Source organism: Morus notabilis, unplaced genomic scaffold (genome assembly GCF_000414095.1).
Source record: "Morus notabilis unplaced genomic scaffold, ASM41409v2 Scaffold20, whole genome shotgun sequence".
NCBI lineage: Eukaryota > Viridiplantae > Streptophyta > Magnoliopsida > Rosales > Moraceae > Morus > Morus notabilis.
Window position 1 is genome coordinate 49401 of NW_010362037.1, and position 22266 is coordinate 71666.

Below are 22266 nucleotides of genomic sequence, written 5' to 3' on the forward strand. Positions count from 1 at the left end.
ATTAAATATATTATATTATACTTTAATATAATATAATTGTTATTTTTAATTATTTTAGTTATTATTTTAATAATATTATTATTTTCTATATCATAATTATAGAATATATTATATAATAATAGTTTTTTATTATATTAAATATAATAATAAATATATATTATATTGTAATTATATATATTATATTATAGTATAATATAATATAGTCGTAATTTTTAACTATTCACAGTAATTCGATCTCATAATTTACCAAACGCTATTACACTGATTTTGGAACCAACATAGCTACTATAATTATAGTTTACCAAACACTCGGCTGCTTTTTGTAACAGCTGCTTCTTCCTTCAACACAGCTAAAAGTAATTTTTCTAAAATCTACAGCACTACCAAACTAGTCCTTTTTTTTCCTTTTTACATATACAGTGTTGGGTCTATGACTCTCATTTTATTTACTAAAAAATGAAAGCATGCATTAAAGTTTGAATTTGAGTTTTAACTTGAGTTTTGGGCTAAAATCTGAGTTTAATTTCTCATTCAACTCAAGTTCCTAAACTCAAATTAATGAACAGTAGTTTTTCTATTTTTAAAAACGCTATAATTTATTTGTTTTAATTCCAATTGAGATGATTTTTTTTTCTATGCGTTCACAATGAAGAGATGAATAAAATCTCACCCATATACCCTATCAAAATTTTTCATCACCATTGAGTTTTTATGAAAATACTATCCAAATACAAATTCAAGTTTTGTCCCACCCAAACACAAATTCAAATAGATTTTCAATTCAAACCATAACTCAAAATGTGCACATCCAAACACAAACTCAAATTAAAGTTTCAACTCAAACCATACTTAAATACACCTTAATTTAAATTAATCTCTAAACTTAAGTGACCCTAACTCAAAAACTCTAAAAGAACAAGCCCTAATTGCTTCGCCTTTTTTAATGATCACAATTAGCAGTCACTTATGAACCAAAGCTAGCTAGCGTTGAACTAGGAAATGGAGATGCATGTACGACACATCAATGAAAAACATATATAATACAGTAGATATCCCTGGATTATACATATCAATATACCATTTTTAAATCTTTTGGGACCACTTCAATGAGCTATAGCCACTATTAACTTGTGGCTTTCTTATCCTTGATATATTTAATTTAGACAGCCTTTGGGCTCTGATCAATAGTAACAAGCCACTTGCAAAGGTCAGTCCATGTGATTTATGCCCAAGAGTTCCTATCCAGGCAAATATATTTAGTTTGCAAAATTGAAGCAAAGCGATTTCCATTGTCAAACTTGACTCTTTAAAATAAAAAATAAAAAAATTTATTCGAATAACCAAAAGAATGTGTTAATATAGTACTAATTAAACGGGTATTAACAGTCTTACTTACGATTGGATTGAATAACATTGAAACCAATTATTTTGAGTCCTACTACATATGTGGTATAATGTTTTTCTAAGGGAAATACCACAGATTAAAAGCAATACAAACGTTAATTAATGCACGCGCAGTCCCTATTACAAAAACACTACACTGACAGACAAGAAGTTTTTATCAGTAAACTCGAATGAAGGTCTAATAAAATAAAGTGCATCACGCTTTATAAACAAAAAAATACAAAAAAAGTTGGGCACACACATAGCTCTAATTTAATAGATCTGAGAAACCCATAACACCATGACTGCACAAAAAAAAAGGCAAAGAGAGCAGATCTTGCGGACTAAAAATACCACCAAACACAAATGAATGAGACTAAAACACAAAATATCCAAGCTAAAAAAAGGAAAGAAATAAGGTTACCCCATTATTTGACTTATAGAGTGCTTTCTAATTAAATAAATCACAAAAGATAGAACATTTAATATTAATAATGAAAATCATAAACATAGTTCTAATTGACAATGTAACAAATTAAAAAATAAAAATTGATTACCAAATCGAGGCTATTAAGAATTAAAATATTATTCACGGACTACATTATTGAAAGTTGTCATAAAACAGAAGTATGGATAATATTGTCGACTCACGAAAAGTACAAAGGGAATATGTTCGTTAGAAATCCTGATTTGAATCACATGAACAAATAACCCGTTAGAAAGGACCTTTGAAGTGTTCTTCAAATATGAAATATTATCCCATGCTGCAGAACTCATTAAAGTATGCTTCAAATATAATCAATATTTCCTGTTAATCCCACCTTTTCTTTTTCGACGTCATCATTTTTTTCCCTCATTTATGTTACTTTCCAGTTTAATTCTCTCTCTCTCTTTAACCTGAAGTTTTAAACGTTTGTACGGAGGTGAGTGTGCAATTAGATTAACCAAATATCTCGTCAAATAGTTAGTTCATCAGGTTTTTTATTAATGTTAGCTTAGAAAATAAAATCTTCAAAAAATGGAGATTTACACTTAGAAGTGTATGAATCTGGACTTTTACCCTTAATCTTAATAAATACTCATTTATCAGTATAATTTTTTAACTAAAAAAGTGATGAATAAAAAATAAAAAGTAAAAATCATGACTCATACACTTATATTTATCCTTTGAATTAAGTTATATTAAGCCTCCTAATTCAAATTTTTAAATGAAAATGGGCTTGGTGAACATTATAGATTAAATGGGCCGACACAAGTCAACAAAATGGGCTTAGCTAGGCTCGATCCACTTCTCTTCCACCACCCGGATCGAAACCAATTTATATTTTAGTACAAAATAGGCCAATATAATAAATTTAAGAAAGTATATAAGTCAACTTTTAGTTATAAAAATTAATAGGTCATACATTATCAAGTTATGGTTCATAATCAGATAAGTTATGGACAAACTTGTCAAGTTATGGTTTATAGCCAGACAAGTTATGGATAAAAACCGTGAATTATGGATAATAACTTGTCAAGTTATAGTTCATAACCAGACAAGTTATGGACAAAAACAGTAATTTGGCCTATTTTTTAACTTATGTAAACTATTAGCATATTAATTTTAATTCATCTCAAGTCTTGACCTATTTTCCTCTTTCTACATTTATTTTTTTAGGAGAACAAAGACAATAGCATATTTACAGTAAATAATTAAAACAAATAGTACATTTTAAAATTATTTAAATTTAAAAAGCATTTTATTTTGTAAATATTTCAATTACGACTAGTAAAAAATTTTCGATATAAATTTTCTTTTTACGATTGAAAAAAATACTTTTTTTTCACGTAAATTATATTTTGTGTTATAATATATAATATCATTTCAAATTTCAATATATATATATTTTTTTGTCATAATCATATATTCGTGAAACTTGCAATAATAAAATTTTAATTTTAAAATAATTTAAAAGATAATGTTGTGTACCAATTAATTAAAGAAAAAATTTAGCGTGCAAGTAACATTGTATTAAAGAGTAATTTTATTATTTAAAGTCTCAAATGTTAAAATTTGACATTGATATATTAATTTTATACTGCATTGAAGATGTTCTAAGCATACAATGTTAAAATAATTACCATTTAAATGTTTATTTGTCTTTGTTTCTTTTCTTTGGTTGAGAATTGCTCATTTAAGTTGTAATCAAACTTTTGTTTTTGCTAATGTAAAAAGAACATTACAATGACGCGGGCTATTGAATTATAGATGTACAAGTTAGCTTATAAGTTGCTCATTGAGCTGTCTCTTTTTAATAAATTCAGAGCTTTTTTAATTATTTATTTCAGTTGAAAAAAAAATAAAAACCGTGACTTTTTAATAAATATTTAGAATAAAAGAGCTTAATTCATCTACATAATTTTTAAAATTTTCTAATAAGTAATACAAGTGTTGGAATGAAGTTTATAATGTCTTAATAAAACTCTGGTATAAGTTTTAAAGTCTATTCAAAAGTGATTTTTTTCAGAAGCTACATTTTGTGGTTTTAATTGGAAGCTCTTCTGAAAGGCCGAAACATTTCTAACAGATCATGCAAATACTTTTAGAAGTAGTTTTTGAGTCAAAAAATCAAAAGGAGCTTTTAGGAAGCTCTTCCAAACAGGCTTTATATATGTAATTGGTTCTTTACCCGCTTAATAAGTTATCTCTCTATGCTTACTTAAAAGCAACATTTTCTACTGGTAGATTTATTTATTTATTTATTTATTTTTTTTATTTATTTGGATCTACTTAGGCCTCGTCTGATGTTGTAATTAATTGGTACATATCATAGATGACACTTTCAAGAGGGGGGATACACAAATAAGTCAGTCATATTCCTATACACAAATATTTTCTCATTAGGCACAACAAAGAATTATTCAAAAGTTCAAAGAAACAACTGAAATACTCAATAGAAAAAAATATAAAAAGAAACACTAATATATTGCACGTCTCTTTATATTTACCTTACCTACTTCTTAAAGGTATCACTCAACTTTCTAAATAATAATGGAGTGATCTTGAGAAAAAAAAAAGAAACTAATAATTAATAATAGAGTAATATGTAATTACATCCATTTGTAGTGCATTGCTTAAGAAAATGCCAATCATAACTTGATTCCGGAGATTCTTTCCTACCAATCTCTATCTCATAGATACTCCCTTCGTATAATTAGACAATATATTTTATCTTACATACGTGGAAATGTCCGCCTCCACATACATTATAATTTTTTTTTCTTGATAAAAAATATTGGTGTTATTTGTCTCCTTTCCTTTTGTTTAGAGCAGGAATGGGACCTATCTATAAAAATAAAAAAAGGTACATGACTTATTCTACTCAGAACAATAAATTCAGTTTCACTCATACTATTACAAACTCACCGCACAACCATTAACTTGTTAGGAACTTTAAGATGGGGGGTTTTAAAAGGAAAAGGACATATATTCAAACCACACCATCGTCACTTTTAAAAGGTTGAACACAAACACCGTCATTATATATACTCTATTATTATGATGGAAAATGAAAAAAAAATAATAATAAGGGTGTTTTTTTTTTTTTTTAATATATTGTTACATGACAAAAGAAATTAAACGAGGCTTAAAACAATAACTTGAGTTTCCCAAAAAAAAAAAAAAAAACACACTTTACACAACCGGCAGTGGATGGTGATGTATTGCTCCACACACATCCGCCTTTTAATTGTTTGTCAACGAAAAAGTTCCAATTCTTCCGAACGCTTGATTATTGGTTCATAAAAACATGAAAAATGTTTGACTATTTTATTAGTATTAAGCACCATTATTAATAAAAAGTTAATTTTATTGTGAATTCACGCTGCAGAACTCATATTCTATGAATGAGTGGTGCTGAGTACCACTAATGCTTAATAGCATTACTCTTAAAACACATAAATGATAAATGATAAGATAGGAATTAAGACCATTCACACTTCTCTCTTCCGTTACGCATCTGCCTAGCTACTGTTATGGAATTTCCAAGAAGTTGACACTTTGCATCAACCACAAAACCAAAACCTTAATTTGTCCACCACATCACAACTAGGTCTGGTCCCTACATTTACAGAAATTAAGGTCAAAGGTGCCAGTTAAAACATAATATTTCCATTCAACTTCAACCTAAGGACTTTGAATTTTTTTTTAATTACTTTGAAGTTTGGCATGGATATCAACACGTGAAGCTCATGCCATTTGTTTTTAATTTTACCGTTTGCTTAAACCAGTTAAAGCATTGACATTTGTTTATTTTGTTGCGACCTTAACTATAAGGAAACTGTCAAGAACATGAACAAGCAGAAACCACGTTGTTTAATCACAAACACGACTAATAAGTAATAAAAAAAACCATAAATTATTGATAATAAAAATGAATATTTACAAATTATCGGTACAAGTTTTTGTTTTTCAAGTTCAGTTTCAGCCAAATCTACAACAGATAGGACTTAACGGCGTCACAGCACCGACTCACGGCCGAGTCAGATCCCGATTCGTCGATACCGTACGCCGTCAAACTCTTCAACGCCGAGCTGACGTTTCTCAGATCTCCGACAGTCATACTACCGCTGACGTCATCCCTGACGTAGACATTCCCGGCGCCGTCGGACGCGACTCCAACGATCCTCCCCAGCTGTGGACCCCACTCGGCGAGTATCGCCGGGATCCGACACCCCACGCGCGCGTCCCAGACCCCAACCGCCACGCGCCCGGTCTCGCTCGTCCCCGCTGACAGCATCGTTGCCGGTGATGACGTGGCGGAGGAGGAAACCCTCCACTTCTTGTCGTCGTAGAGGGAGACCACCGGATCTTCGTCGTCGTCTTCGAGTTCGAACCCTAACCCGAAGTTTTCCCAGAGCTTCACGACGCTAAAGTCCGACCACGAGAACCGGCTGTGGTCGCCGGAGCTCCGGCGCCGGCGAAGCCCCAAATTGTGGTCAGAACCCTTGACGCTGAAATCTTCATCGGCCCGTACCTCGTTATCGTCGTTCTCTTCGAAATCGGAGACGGAGGAAGAGGACGACCACGAAACGGCTTCGTCTTCGTCTTCGTCGTCGCTGTAATCCAAATCGTCATCGGTATTCGTGAGAAGAGGCTCCGAGGCCGGAGATTTAGAAAAATAACATTGTAATCGAATGACCAAAATCCTAATTCTGCTGATAATGGTTCCGAAGGAGGCGATCATGGCGATGATAAAAGCGCTCCATTTCCAGAAGCTGTGAGGTTGTAAAAGCTTTTCTCTCAAGGAGAGCGAGGGAATCTGAGAAATAAACGACGTCGAAACTCCGCCATCGAAATTGCTTATCCTGTTGATCACGGGAACCTCCATATCTGAAGTCAGCAACAATTTCAGAAGCAAATTTGTGAAAGAAAGTTGTGAAAGAGAGAAAAAAAATGTCTCAGAAGAAGATGATGAAAGCAGAAAGAATGAGAACAGAGGAAAAGGAAGGAGGAGGTTTTTGGCAAAGGGGTTTGGGTATTTATAGAGGCGAAATTAAGGGGAAGGACAATGATTTGAAGTGGCAATAAAATTATCGGGTGGAAAATAAAAAATAAATAAATTAAAAAGAAAGCAGCCAATCAAATACCTGCTTAACAGAAAATTAAAAAAATTTATATGTTTTTTTCCTGCCTATTTAGTTCATAAATTGGAACAAGAAGTTTGAACAAAAATTTAAGATTTTATGATAATATGTGTCAATCTTAGTTCGAATCTATAAAACAAAAGACTCATGAAAATATGAAACTATTAATAAATTATGTGACGTTATATTATTAGTGAAACAGAAAATATGAATTTAAAGAGAACGTTTTTATTAGGGAAAGTTAATATAATAGTTAAAAGGGTTAATTCTACAAATGGTTCTTGAGATTTACACTCAATCTTATTTTAATCTCTGACTTTTCAATCGTCACACAAATAGTTTTTAAGATTTTATTTTATTTCAATTTCAGTTTTTTCATCAATTATACGTTAAAATTTGATAAAAAATGTGTAAAATAAAGTTTAAAATTAAAAACAATTAAAATTTTGAGTCTACATGTAGAAATTAACTTTTTTTTTTTTACATTGTTTTAATCTTTAAACTTTATTTGTTTTCAATGTTAGTTCATAATTTTTACTTATTCTGTGTTAATAGAAAAATTAAAATTAAAACGTAATAAAATCTCATAGATTAATTATACGATTTTTAAAAGTCAAGAATTAAAGTGATATTAATGTTATACCTCAAGGGCTATTTGTAATATTAACCTAGTTAAAAATAATGACGTGGAAGGTAAGGGTTGGTTATGGAGTGAGGGAATAATCAGGTACACGTAGGAAAGAGTCCAGAGATTGAGATTGGAACAAGCAAAGACGCGCTGGGTCATTGCTGAGTCATGGGAAAGCTGTGATTCTCTAGATGTGGGTGCCTTGAATTAATTGTGGGTGTGCATCAGAATTTGTGGTGGTCAATTCGCAGACGGTTCCACCACCCAGATAATGACACGTTGTGACAGCTCATTCGCTTGTTTCCCTTAAAGTTTTGTTGCCAATGTTCTGGTTGTTGCTTTTTTGCCTTTTTATGTATAACGATGATGATATACTAAAGGGACTTAGATCCATACTATGTACAAATGGTATTTAATCAATCATGTGATGATACATTGTTTAAAATGACTTTTTCATGCTCTAGCATTTGAGTCCTTTTTTTTTTTTTCGCGTCAAAATATCATTAATTAGTCAGTATTTGAACACAAAAAATTAGACAAACTATCTAAATTCATAAAAATGAATATATTATATATGGTCAAATATTTTGCGTTGGATGCTACTAATTTTGTTTTTATTTTTTGTTATTTTAGCGTATTTTCTAACGAATATAGTTTAGAAGATAAAAAAACCGACATTAGATAGGGTAAATCAAGCATATTAAAATCAAACTAAATATAATTGAATAAAACTTGATGGAAGAGTTTTGAATTTGACGATTTTCAGACATGTAAAGTATTACCATTTGTTTGTTAATGTCATACCAAAAATTTATCCTTTCTTTATTTCAATGGAAAAAAGAATTTGTGGCTGGTCCACGATTGGCTTGGTTGCTTAATTGATAATGATTTGATTTCGTTCGATTCTCAACTTCTCAAAGCTTTGTTGGTGTCTCTCACCGGCCACTAATCGCACGAGTGACTTTATAAGTGGTCCAACTCACACTTGACAATTGAAAAAAAAAAAAAAAAAAAAAGAGGTTGTTCTCTATACACACTAAAGAAAAAAAAAACACTAAACATAGGTTGTCTCTGTTTTCAGACAAACCTTTCGACATCACGTGGTGCTCGCCGTGCCAAATCTGTCTTTGCTTTTTGTGGTTATATATGTAGTGAAGGCACTTTAGTTTATCCAAGAAAAATGAATTTGGCACAACACAATTTGCTTGGGGAAAACAGTTTTCGTGTTGGAATGGAATATAAAAATGTCATTCCACAAGAAAATGATAAGTTTTTTTATTTTTTTCCTTCTTTTCTTCTAATGATATAATTGTGTTACTTCTTGATCATTAACCGGAAAAGCCGCACCTTAATGATTGAGAGTTAAAATTCTATATATTGAAAGACAGGTATATAAAACCGCAACCATGTGTTATGTGATATAAGGTGACCGATGGCACTATTAAACTTTCATATGATCTCGTAGATTAAGAGAATAAATGACATCAAATCTTTTTTTTTATTTTTAATATAAGGGTGTTATCAAACTCCATTAATCAGTATCAGCTATATTAACACTTACATTAATATCGAAAATACAACTAGGAAGTTCTTCAATCTAAAAACAATCCTCAACTAAAGAGTAAGCTAAATGCGCTAACCACCACATCTTCACTCATTAAATCTTACTAATACATCGCAATTATAATTTATCCATTAAAGATAGTTTCTTTGGAAAGGACATTAAAGGCGACTTGTTTATTAATTCTCAATTATGACCAGCAAAAAAATTAATTCGCAATTATGAATGACTAGCTTGATATATTCGTTATTATCCATGCTGATGCAAACCAAAGTCACTCACTGACAAGTTTTTCTCTTTTCATTTTTTATCCTCTTTTTTTAGAACAATAACTTATTAGCAATCCTAGTGGATATTATATTAATCTCTAAGTATTTATTAAAACCTGTACTTTTAATTGTCCATCTTTCGTTTATCAACCACTCCTCTTTTTTACCGTTTTATTTTATTAGTGTTCTAGTGTTTTGATGTTCTAGCTTTTGTATTTTTTTCTTTTTCATTTATAATAGCGGTGATTCTTACTCCAATTGGTTTAAGTTGTTTTTTGGTCCGCGAGATGTGTTTCTTTGCAGTTTTTGTCTAACATTCGTGCTATGGGCTTCTCGACCTCAAATAACAGAATTGTTTCTATTGATTGTAGAGGATTTGTCAAAGAGTCACATTTTTTTTGTACCTTTTTAAATGATTTCTGTTTGTGAAGTTTGGTACGCATTATTTTCTCTTGATCTTCACTTGAATTTATTGATGAAATCGGTTATTTGTGGTGTCGTATTTCTTATAATAATAATTATGTGTATGAATTAGTGTTCCTAATATTTTTCATATTTTAAAATATATTATCCATTTAAAAAAAAAAAATTGGAGCTGGGATAGGACGGTGACGGTGAAACACATAAGTCACATACCACTGCATAAACCTAATCTCGCATTCTCACTTGATGCCCAATTTTTTATAATATAAAAAATTAAATAGGAAGTGTTATTAAGGAAATGGTCGGAGGTGGGTTCCACCTGTTGGTTCAGCCTTCGTTTGGTACGAAATTATTGCTCCAAAATAAACTAATGTGTCCTTATCAGCTGCTTAATTATTTCATTGTTGCTTAATTATTTCATCGTGCAACACACTATTACTTTTTTTTTTCTTTTTTTAAAAAAAAAAAAAAGATAATGTCCTGTCGTGTTCGTTATAAATTATTGCAAAAATTTCTTATTAATTCATAGCTGTTTATGAGCAGTTCTATAATTAAAAACCGCATTTTCAAGTACTTGATGGGATGTTTGGTACTTAAATTCATTTTCTGATTCGAATCATGATTCGTAGTTCGCTACAGTATTTTCTCTCACAAAAAATATACGTAAATAAAAAATGATTCTAATAAATGAACTAAACGTCTTCTTAATAGCTCAACTAACAAAAATTGTATTCAAGGATATGAGGTTTGTCCTTTAAGGGGGAAAAAGATATATCATGAAGGTTTAAAATGTTTGGAAGAATGTAACTTAGAGAAAAAAACATAATAAGAAAGATATATGAAATTTTAACCCCATAACCTATATATGCTCCACTTTTCACTTGATAATTTACTGTGCCTATAAAGTCCAAGTCATAGTTATCATCTAATTTCGTTTTTATATTCTGTCAATAAAGATTTTTTTTTTCAAAACTAAAAAAATTTCAGAAAATAAAAGTTATATTAGTTGCTTAAATTATTGATTATATGGTGGCCTTAGTGTCAAAGAATAATATTATTAGGTGACATTTAGTTTGATAAAATGGAATAAGAATGAGAATACAAATAGGTGACGTTTAGAGCCTGTTTGACATTATTTTTGGAGGTTATTTTTTAACTTTATTTATTTATTTATTTATAAAAGTTACAGTAAGTAAAGGTGTTTGGTAAATCTTACTTTTGTCTAGCAGCTTCTAAGAACTTTTGTCAAAGAGCAAAATTTGATAAACAAATCAGGAATTGTTTTTGCACAACAACTTCTCCTGTTATTGTCCGAATTTACTGAAATAACCTTAATAATACAACTTAATTTTCAATCTATCCATTTTATTTTTTTCATAAAAAATTAACATTTTTTAAATACTTATTTAAAAATTGAAATTTTTTAATAACAATACTATGCTAAATTTGACTCAAATATTTTATTAATTATAAAAAGCTTAAACACAACAATAATAATTAAAAAAATTGGCGGATGAATACTTTTTCTTCTTAATGAAAGTAATTTATTATTTAAAGAAATATTTTAACTAATAAAATTAAAATTATATTTTTTTAGCATTTTGGTGAGAAAAATATTATAAGTGTTGACCTTAAAATAGAAATAAAACTAACTACATATATGTGAGTTAAAAATGTGTCTATTTTAGTTATTATATACCTCAACAATAATTTTATACATAATTTATCAAACATTTAAATTTTTATTTCTAGTATTTACAGCAGTTTTAACAAAAAAATTACCAAACACTTAAATGTTTCAAGTCGCAACTACTTCTGACTGACAACACAACTACAACAAGAATTTTTAACAACACAATAACGCTAAACTGGCCTTAGTTTGATGACATGGAATAAGAATGAGGATACAAATAGGAATATATAATGTAATGAGAATATAAATAGATTGAATGATTAATTTAAATTCTATTGTTTGGTTTAATGTTAGAATGTTAATATTAAAATTAAAATTATTATGTTTAGTCAATCATTACTATAAGGAATGCAATAGTATTGTTTTTGCTGAAAAATAATTATTTTGTTTTGTTTCTTTTTTTTTTAACAATATATAATTATTATGTTTGGTTACTCACGAGAAGAAAATACAAGAGTAATTGTTTTGACAAAACTACCCTTCATTTAATCATGAATAATATTTTTTAAATTCAAATATATTCTAAAGTGATTTTTTTTCTCTTGATGTACAAAGTGATTATTTTATTTGGTATGTGACTATACTCGAAAATTTTAACTTTGATATGAATCTTAAATAAATGGTCTTGAATGTAATGCCTAGGCATGAGAATTTAAGTCATGACATGACAGCCCACAAGAAGTAAGCAGATCTAAGAATTTATTATAAATAGATTTGTGTTCTAATTAAATTGACACGATTAACATGATTAATAAACATAATTAAATTCAGGTTAACGTTCTAATATAAAATGACATGAATTAAAATAATTAATTGTATGTATTATTTGCCATCCAATTGTATATATATGACATAATTTATGAATTATATATAATTTAGAAAATAGAAACATTTTGAATTTTGAATTTAGTGATTAAATTTCATTTGTATTTCTTGAAATAAAAGATAAATGGATCAATACACATGTTAAACGTGTTATTGAATACTAATTTAAATGGGTTATGCGGGTTAGACGTGTCAACTCATGTAATGCACATATCATGTTTGATTAACATTTTCTAACACGTTTAATAAATGAGTCATGTCTAAGGGGTTAATGTTTTCTGACATAACTATTAAATGAGTTGACACGAACCCGGCCTACAAAAACACAAATTACCACACCTAATAATGCCCATGATCATATCAACAAAATAGTAAAACACAAGTCCAATACTTAAATATATCTTTTTGAAATTATTGTCAACAAAAACTAAGGTTTTGATCGTTTCACTATTCGAATCACAATTCAAGCCTTTTATTACAGTGTTTTCTCTCACAAAAATTTAAATTCAATTTTTTATCCTACGTACATTATTTTCTCTCACATAAATTTACTTTTCAATTCAAACAAATAAAACTAACGAAACTACCAAGGCCTGGAGGATTATTATAACATCCAACTTTGCAAGTACCCATTCTATTGCATAAATGAAAAGAGAAATCCAACGAGAATGAAAATGAATGGTTGATTAGAATTCCAAGGTTAATTCAATTCAAACGCATGATTAGTGAACCCATATATTACTGTATTTGATCAAAAAAAGATTGGATAGAATATATTTTATCAAATGTTGAAATAAATGGAATAGATTCTACCCGTAACCGCCAAATAGTACTTGGGTTAGGTGGGTTTGAAGTTTGATGATGGTGAGAATTGGCGATTGGCGGAATTTTGAATACTATTTGTAACCCTCTTTATGTTTTGTTTTTGTTAAAATCAATAAGTTGAACCGTAACTTAAAATGAGCTCCATTAAAAAAAGAGAGAAAGAGAGAAATATGTTAAAATTTGAGATGAATTAAAATTAATAGGCCAATAGTTTACATAAGTTAATAAATAGGTCAAATTAATGTTTTCATCCATAACTTGTCTGGTTATAAACCATAACTTAACAAGTTATTGTCCGTAACTTATCTGATTATGAACCATAACTTGACAAGTTTGTCCATAATTTATCTAGTTATGAACCATATCTTGACAAGTTATGGCCTATTAATTTCTACAACTAAAAATTGGCCTATATACTTTCTTAAGCTTTTCATATTGACCTATTTAATACTATTTCCGTAAAAAAAATTTAAAATAAGCAATTCATTGATTAAAGGAAAATTAGTTAAATAGGCTTTTTCTTTACTGCTTTTTTTTCATAAATGGCCAACCTTAATTTATTTTACGAAAATGATCTTTTTTTAAGGAGTCAATCATGACATAATTTATCAATAATTTATTATTAATAAACTTATAATTTATTGATTGAAATTGATTAATTAATAATTAGTTTTGATTAATTATTAACTAATATTAATTAATAATGAAGAATCATCGAGTTAATCAGTGATAAACTAAAATCAATCAGTGATGGACTCTAAGTTAATCAATGATTGACTACTAAGTGAATCAGTGATAGACTACTCAGTCAATCAGTGATTGACCAATAAGTTAATAAAAAGGTTTTTTTTTGTTGTAATTTTACAAAACTTCGATCATCTATAAAAGAAAAATCCTTCAAAAGAGTCATTTGTGCTGAAATCCCTTCATTTACCTTGTAATAAACACGATATAAGCAAATAATACAAAACATACACAAAACTGGACAAAATTACTAAAAGTCAAAATAACAAACCATAATATGAAAAGTCATTCATCACAAAAAAGTCACCATTTTAAATTATGACTTTGCGATTACATGCGACTACTAATGATAATAATAAATTATGATAATCAAACCCAAGAGAAGTCGAACAATATTTTAAAAGGAAAATAATGATTTTAAATATGTCTAAAAAAAGCAAGGGTGACCAGTTCAACCCGCCATCTAAAATTTTAAACCGTCATCACTCAAAAAAAGAAAAAATAGTGTCGGTGGGTAAAAAACCACCGGCCCAAAATAAGCGGTTGGGTATGACTCGTTTGAACGATTTGACAAGTTTGATGAACAACCCTATTAATAAAATTTATTATTTTGTTTCTTTTCTTATGTCCTCTTAAATTTTTATTTCGGATTTTGTAGAGAGTATAATACTTTATAAATTTTATTTATGGTCTTGGTCTTAATTACCCAAATTTATATACTTGGAGGAAGAAAAAAAAAAGATTTGTATTGATCAATAAAAAAAATAAAGAGACAAATAGTAAAATAAAAGAAAAAGATTACGATTGCGAGATTGTAGTATTTGTTATATTATTAACTTAATTTATATTTTTAATTTACTCAAGCTCCTAAACAAATTTTATGGATCCGGCCCTGGTTAGGCACAAATTTTAACCGCAAAATCATGCATAGGAAAAAAAAAAAAAAAGAAAACATCAAAATCAATTTACATGACTATGGTCCCATGCAAAAAAGAAAATTAAAAGTGGTTGGGTCATAAAATAATATGACTTATGTCAATGTGAAGGGTCGTAAAAGACGGTCTTAGGCCAAGAGAATATTCACGCGTTTGTAGTTCATATCAAGCGACTTATTTGTGTTCTTCACAAGTCTAGTCTTTGTTTTGTTTTTGTTTTTGTTTTTGTTTTTTTTTTTTCTTGCATGAAAGTCTTTGTTTATTCCACAAAATCTCGCATTCAACTATGCAACGACGTGGAAGTGAGTTCAAACTCTTGATATCTATCGGAAGACGTGGAAGTGAGCTCAAAGCCTCAAACCATTATTAGGCCACATATTCTATTCTCATCCTAGGTCCTCGTGGGTAATCTCCTTTTTTTTTCCCCCTAATTTCTTTGTTTTTGGGGGCAGTTTTTGGAATAAGTTTTCGCGATCAACTTGGCTTAACTTTCTTATTTTACATATGTTTCTTCATATCATATAGATAACATATTCGCATAACAATATTGGACATGCCAATCACCGAAATTTCATGCGTGAGTTAATAATATGATAATTATAATCTCGTCATTCCACGTGTAATTACTTATTCATTTTAAAGTTCTGAGATTGAAATCGACTCTCCTAAGTTTTATATATATATATATTATATATAGACACACACACACATCTCAAAAACTCTCTATGCAAATGTTGTTGCAAAAAATTGATCAGACGACAGAACAACAACTGCTTCGTTTAATTGGATTCAAGATTCACCGGAAAAACCTTAAAAAATATATTTATTCTCCAATCAGCCAAAACATACAAATTATTAACTAAACCCCCAAGCATGAGAGTGTTATTTACAAGAAATTTGATCCTAACCTTTGATAACTGGTCATTCCAAACCGTACATTTTATTTCCAATCGTTCTAATTATTGGCGTGCTAAATTTTAAGATATTATGTATGTTCAGAGTATATTACTCGATTTGAGTTAATTTATATATCTGATTCACATTGTTGCTTCACTCTATCTTATTTCAATGCGATATTCCTTGATCTATTGAATACTTTTATGCAGCATGTTTTCATATTTTTCTGATTATTCTGACTTTTTTTTTCCACAATTAAGTACTTTTATGCACCAGCATCTTTTTTAACGACATTTTATCCTTAGTAAGTGAAATTTACCCCACGACAAATTAATTAAATATAATTTCAATGTCACTTAAACCAGATGGTAGTCTTACGCAGAAATAGCAACCTACTGGGAAAACTAATACTAATAATTGCGGAATAAAATTTTCCCTCTTTGTGTGCTAAAATAGGATCTCAAGCAAAATGCCAACAAAGCCAAATGACCAATGCACCAATTAATCAAAATAATTAATCACAAATGAAACACCAATTTTTAGCGTGAAAAACCTCTCAAAGTGAGAGTAAAAGCCACGAGACTCTTAGGCCACTTAAATTTCTTCCACTATATTAACAATGAGATTACAAAGTTTCTCTCTAGAATCAAACTAGAGGCTCACAATAATAATATCATTAAGAAACACTATTCTTGGTTCACCAACAATGTAGACATCATCATCAAAGATGGATAATAACAATAACACAAAAAAAAGCTTAGGTCTCACCAAATTAGGATTACTCAAGAGAGTACTAAAGAGAGGCTAAATGAGAAACCAAGTCCGGTAGATGAGAAGAGCTCGCCACAAGGATTCTCCATGTCAAATTTGAGCCGAAACTGACAACGTTTCGCCACCCAATCGTCTTGCACAAGCACTAAAACCCTACCTATTTTCTCTTTCTCTCTCTCCTTTTCTTCCCTTCTCTTTCTCTGGTTTCTTCGGCTGTCCACTGCCGATTCGCCTTCTTCTTTTCTTTTCTATTTTGTTGGTTTGCTGCCCATGTGAGCAGCATGCCTTTCATTTTTTTTCTTTTGGCATTTGGGCTTAAAGCCCATTCTTTGTTCCAGCCCACAAATGGGGCGGAACCCAACAAACTCCCCCTCCGCATCATTTGGTGGGCTCAACTAAGCCCACTTTCTGTCTACAAGCTTCAAGTCTCTCCTTAGGTAAAGTCTTCGTCAACATATCTGATCCATTCTCATTGGTGTGGATCTTCTTTAAGTGTAACTGATTCCTTTCAATCACATCATGAACTAGTGATATCTGACATCAATATGCTTGGATCTCGAATGGAATGTTGAATTCTTGGAGAGGTGGATGACACTTTTACTGTTGCTGTAGACAATACACTTCTTTTGTTGAATGCCCAGTTCCTCAAGAAACCTCTTCATCTACAAAGCTTCCTTGCAACCTTCAGTAATTGTTATGTACTCAGCTTCTGTGGTGGATAGAGCGACACACTTCTGTAGCTTGGACTGCCAAGAGACTGCTCTCCCTGCAAAAGTCATCAGGAATCCCGAAATAAACTTCCTGGAATCAATGTCACATGCCATGTCTGAATTTGTGTATTCATCTAAAATAGGCTCACCACTGCCAAAGCATAAACACACCTTAGAAGTACCTCTTAGATATCTCAATATCTATTTTACTACTGCCCAGTGTTCTTTTCCAGGATTAGAGAGAAATCGGCAAATAACTCCAACTGCATGAGGAATATCTGGCCTTGTACAGACCATGGCATACATCAAACTACCAACTGCAGACGCATATGGCACTTTGCTCATTTCTTCTTTTTCTTTCTCACTTGTAGGACATTTCTTAACTGTAAGCTTGAAGTGACCTGCAAGTGGAGAATAAACAGCCTTGGCCTTACTAATATTGAATCTTTCAAGAACCTTTTCAATGTAACTTTCTTGAGATAACCATAACTTCCCATTCTTCCTATCACGGGAGATCTTCATACCAAGTATCTGTTTCGTCGATCCCAAGTATTTCATGGCAAAGGACTTACTTAACTCTCTCTTTAGCTTCTTAATCTTGCTAGCATCATGGCCAACGACCAACATATAGCAGAAAGATGATGAAATCATCACTAGAGTGTTTCTTAATGAAACACAATGGTCAGATGAAGTCCTAATGTACCAGTGACTCATCATGAAAGAGTCAAACTTTTTGTACCACTGTCTTAGTGCTTGTTTGAGCGCATATAAGCTATTCCTCAAGTTGCCCACAAGGTGCTCTTTTCCCTTGACATTGAACCCTTATAGTTGCTCCATAAAAATTTCTTCTTTTAAGTCACCGTGAAGGAACGCAGTTTTCACATCAAGTTGCGCTACCTCTAAATTCAAGCGAGCAACTAGACCAGGAAAAACTCTGATGGATGACATCTTCACAACAGGAGAAAATATTTTTTCAAAGTCGACACATTTCTTCTAACCGAACCCCTTCACAACTAACCTTGCCTTGTACCTTAGTTGTGAGCTATTGTTCTCAGTTTTCGACCTGTAAACCCACTTGTTCTTGAGCGCTTTCTTGCCTTTAGGTAACGTCACCAAGTCATAGGTGTGGTTCTCACATAAGGATCTCATCTCTTCTTGCATGGCTTTAAACCACTCTTGTTTCTTCTCATATGAAACAACTTCTTGGTAAGTTTCTGGCTCTCCACCATCAATGAGCATCACATACTCATTAGTAGTGTATTGACTAGGCAGACGACACTCTCTTATAGATCTTCTTACCTGAGACTCAACTGGTGGTGATAGCGGTGCTTGTTCAAGTTGGTCAACTGGCTCTATATCATCAACTAGAGGGGCTTCATAATTAACAACATCACCACCATCTTCTTAGACATCTCCCCCTTGATCAGTATTCTCTACAGGTGGAGAAATTGGATCCAAATTAACATGAATTTCAACAGAGGAACAAGACTTTTCACCCTTGTTATGATCATCAATCACTTGGTCTTCAAAGAAGACAACATCTCTACTTCTGACAATTTTCTTGTTCACCGGATCCCATAATCTGTACCCAAACTCCTCGTGGCCATAACCTAAGAAAATACACGGTTTCGCCTTATCATCAAGCTTAGATCTCTCATTTTTAGGAATATGAACGAGCACCTTGTAGCAAAAAACTCTTAAGTAATCATAAGAGACATCCTTCCCAGCCTAAACTCTATTTGGAACATCACCATCTAAGGCAGCTGCTGGAGAAAGATTAATCAAATCGACTGCGATTCTCATGGCCTCCCCCCAAAAGGACTTAGGAAGCTTTGTGTGAGAAAGCATGCAGCTAATTCTTTCTTCAATTGTTTTGTTCATTTTCTCCACTACACCATTAATCTGAGGTGTCTTAGCTGGAGTCTTCTCAAGCTTGATTCCATGGAGTTTGTAATAATTCTCAAACGGTCCCATGTACTCACCACCATTATCAGTGTGAACTGATTTCAATGTTTCTCTTTCAATCTTGGCATGAAATTCTTTAAAGACATCAAGCACCTGGTCTATAGTTTTCAAAGCAGTAGCCCAAACCTTTCTTGAATGGTCATCGATGAAAGTCACAAAGTAGAATGCACCTCCAAGAGTTTTAGCTTGCATAGAACAGACATCAGTATAAATCAAATCAAGAATATTTGATCTTTTAGATGGAGGGTGTGAATGAAATGCAACTCTATGTGTTTTTCCTGCTAAACAATCAACATAAGTTTTAAGGGGCATACCTTGCAAACTAGGCAGGAATTGCTTTCTAGCAAGAAGTTGTAGTCCTTTCTCACTAATGTGGCCAAGCCTCTTGTGCCATAGATCCATGCTTTCACCCTTCTGAACAACATTTATCTCTCCTTTGTGAAGCTTAGCTTGCATGACATAGAGTGTATTCATTTTCTTTCCTCTTGCAACCACTAGAGAACCTTTGGTAAGCTTCCACTTACTTTCACCAAAATAACTAGTAAAACCCTCATCATCAAGTCTGCTTGTAGAGATTAAGTTTAGGCGAATATCCGGAACATGTCTAACATCCTTGAGTACCAACTTGCTTCCAAGATTAGTTTCCAAACAAATATCTCTAATTCCCACAATTTTAGAGGCACCACTGTTTCCCATTTTGACATTGCCAAAATCACCGGTAGAGTAAGAAGTGAAGAAATCACCATGAGGAGTAACATGAAACGAGCCGCCAGAATCAATCACCCAATCACTTTCCTAATGCACAAGATTAAAACAACTGTCATCACAAATGATGGTAACATCACCTTCGGCGGCTACTGTATTAGTGTCTTTCTCATCTTTATTTCCTTAACCCGGTTCTCTTTTCCAAATTCTGCATTCTTTCTTTATGTGACCCATCATGTTGAAGTGATAACACTTGAGATTTTTCTTTTTTTTAGATTTTTCCCTGGATGTATCCTTTTTTCCATGACCCTGAGGATGCCTACTTTTACTTCTTCCATGCCTTTCTTGTTTTTCAAAAATAAGTACCTCAGAAGAAGATTCACCATTTTCCTTTCTTTTGGCTTCTTCACTCAACAAACTTTATTTAACCATCTCCATGGTTAGCTTTCCTCCAGGCACTGAAGTGCTTAATGATACCACTAATGTTTCCAAACTGCAAGGCAAGGAGCTAAGAAGTAACAATGCCTGCAACTCATCTTCAAGAGGCATTTTTGTTGCGGCCAATTGGTTCACCAAGCCTTAGATATCACTAGTATGCTCAATCATACTTTTTCCATCTTTGTACTTCAAATTCACAAGTCTTCTAATGATCAAGGCTTTATTTCTGGAGGTATTTTTCTCATACATAGCCTCTAATTTCTTCCAAAGTGCATCGACTTCCATTTCTTCAGAGATGTGATTAAAAATATTAATATCAACCCATTGCCTAATCGTAGCAGTAGCTTTCATGTGTAATATTTTCCAATCATCATCACTTATTTTTTCTGGCTTTGACTTACCCATAACATGCCCATACAAATCTTTAACAATAAGCAAATCTTTCATTTTGCGCTTCCAAATGGAATAATTCGATGAGGTTAATTTTATCATCCCATACGAATTTTATTCTTCCATTTCAACACACAAGAATTAGCCTCTAGCCAACCAAAGGCTCTGATACTAGTTTGTTGGGAAAACTAATACTAATAGTTGCGGAATAAAATTTTCCCTCTTTGTGTGTTAAAATAGGATCTCAAGTAAAATGTCAACAAAGCCAAACGACCAATGCAACAATTAATCAAAATAATCAACCACAAATGAAACACTAATTTTTAGCGTGGAAAACCTATCAAATTGTGAGTAAAAATCACGGGACCCTTAGGCCGCTTAAATTTCTTCCACTATATTAACAATGTGATTACAAAGTTTCTCTCTAGAATCAAACTAGAGGCTTACAACAATAATATCATTAAGAAACACTATTCTTGGTTCACCAACAATGTAGACATCATCATCAAAGATGGATAATAACAATAACACCAAAGAAAAGCTTAGGTCTCACCAAATTAGGAGTACTCAAGAGAGTATTAAAGAGAGGCTCATTGAGAAATCAAGTCCGGTAGATGAGAAAAACTCGCCACAAGGATTTTCCACATCAAATTTGAGCCGAAACCGACAACGTTTCTCCACCAATCGTCTTGCACAAACACTAAAATCCTACTCTTTTTCTCTTTCTCTCTCTCCTTTTCTTCCCTTCTCTTTCTCTGGTTTCCTCGGCTGTCCACTGCCGATTCTCCTTCTTTTCTTTTCTATTTTACTGGTTTGCTGCGCACGTGAGCAACATGCCTTTCATTTTTTTCTTTGGAATTTGGGCTTAAAGCCCATTATTTGTTCTACCCCACAAATGGAGCGGAACCCAACACAACCCAAAAATGTGACAGTGCAATAAGAATTTGAGTCCATTTTGCGTTAAAATGCACTGTGAATTCAGCATATATAACGTAGAAATAAAATTAACAAAAATAAAAATAAAAAAGCTTTACAGAAATGCCACGGCCATAGTTCTTAAATTTATTTTTGACGATTATAAGCAAAAAAAAATTGATTTTTATCTTGAAAAAGAAGTTCTTATAAAGATGTTGCTTACATATTTGGAATATCAAAGAAGTCCCCGATAGTAACATACCAAAACACCAGAAGCAACCTCCTGGATTCAGTAGTCTACCTTGCTACCGACAGTATCCTGTTGTGATACTGAAAGGTAGTCGGCGGAGATACTACAAAATCAGGACACCAACATTAGCCTACGTGCTATCAACAGATAACCTACCGTGCTACCAGAGATATCTTACTAGAATACTAAAAGAAACACACTAGAATAAAAGTTCAAGAGGCAGAAGGCGAAGCATGTCCTGTGATGAAGGAGATCACACCACGGCAGCCGAATTTCGGGGAAGATCTATCCGCCACAGCCCTCGCTGTTGT

The 22266-nt window shown here is 31.8% G+C and overlaps 1 protein-coding gene across 1 annotated transcript; it reads right to left on the reverse strand.

The window, feature by feature from the left end:
• Positions 1 to 5783: 5783 nt before the first annotated feature.
• On the reverse strand, positions 5784 to 6870 carry LOC112092143. Its single transcript, XM_024167485.1, has one exon. The coding sequence runs from the start codon at positions 6753 to 6755 to the stop codon at positions 5859 to 5861; it is 897 nt and encodes a 298-aa protein (XP_024023253.1). The 5' UTR covers positions 6756 to 6870; the 3' UTR covers positions 5784 to 5858.
• Positions 6871 to 22266: the final 15396 nt, after the last annotated feature.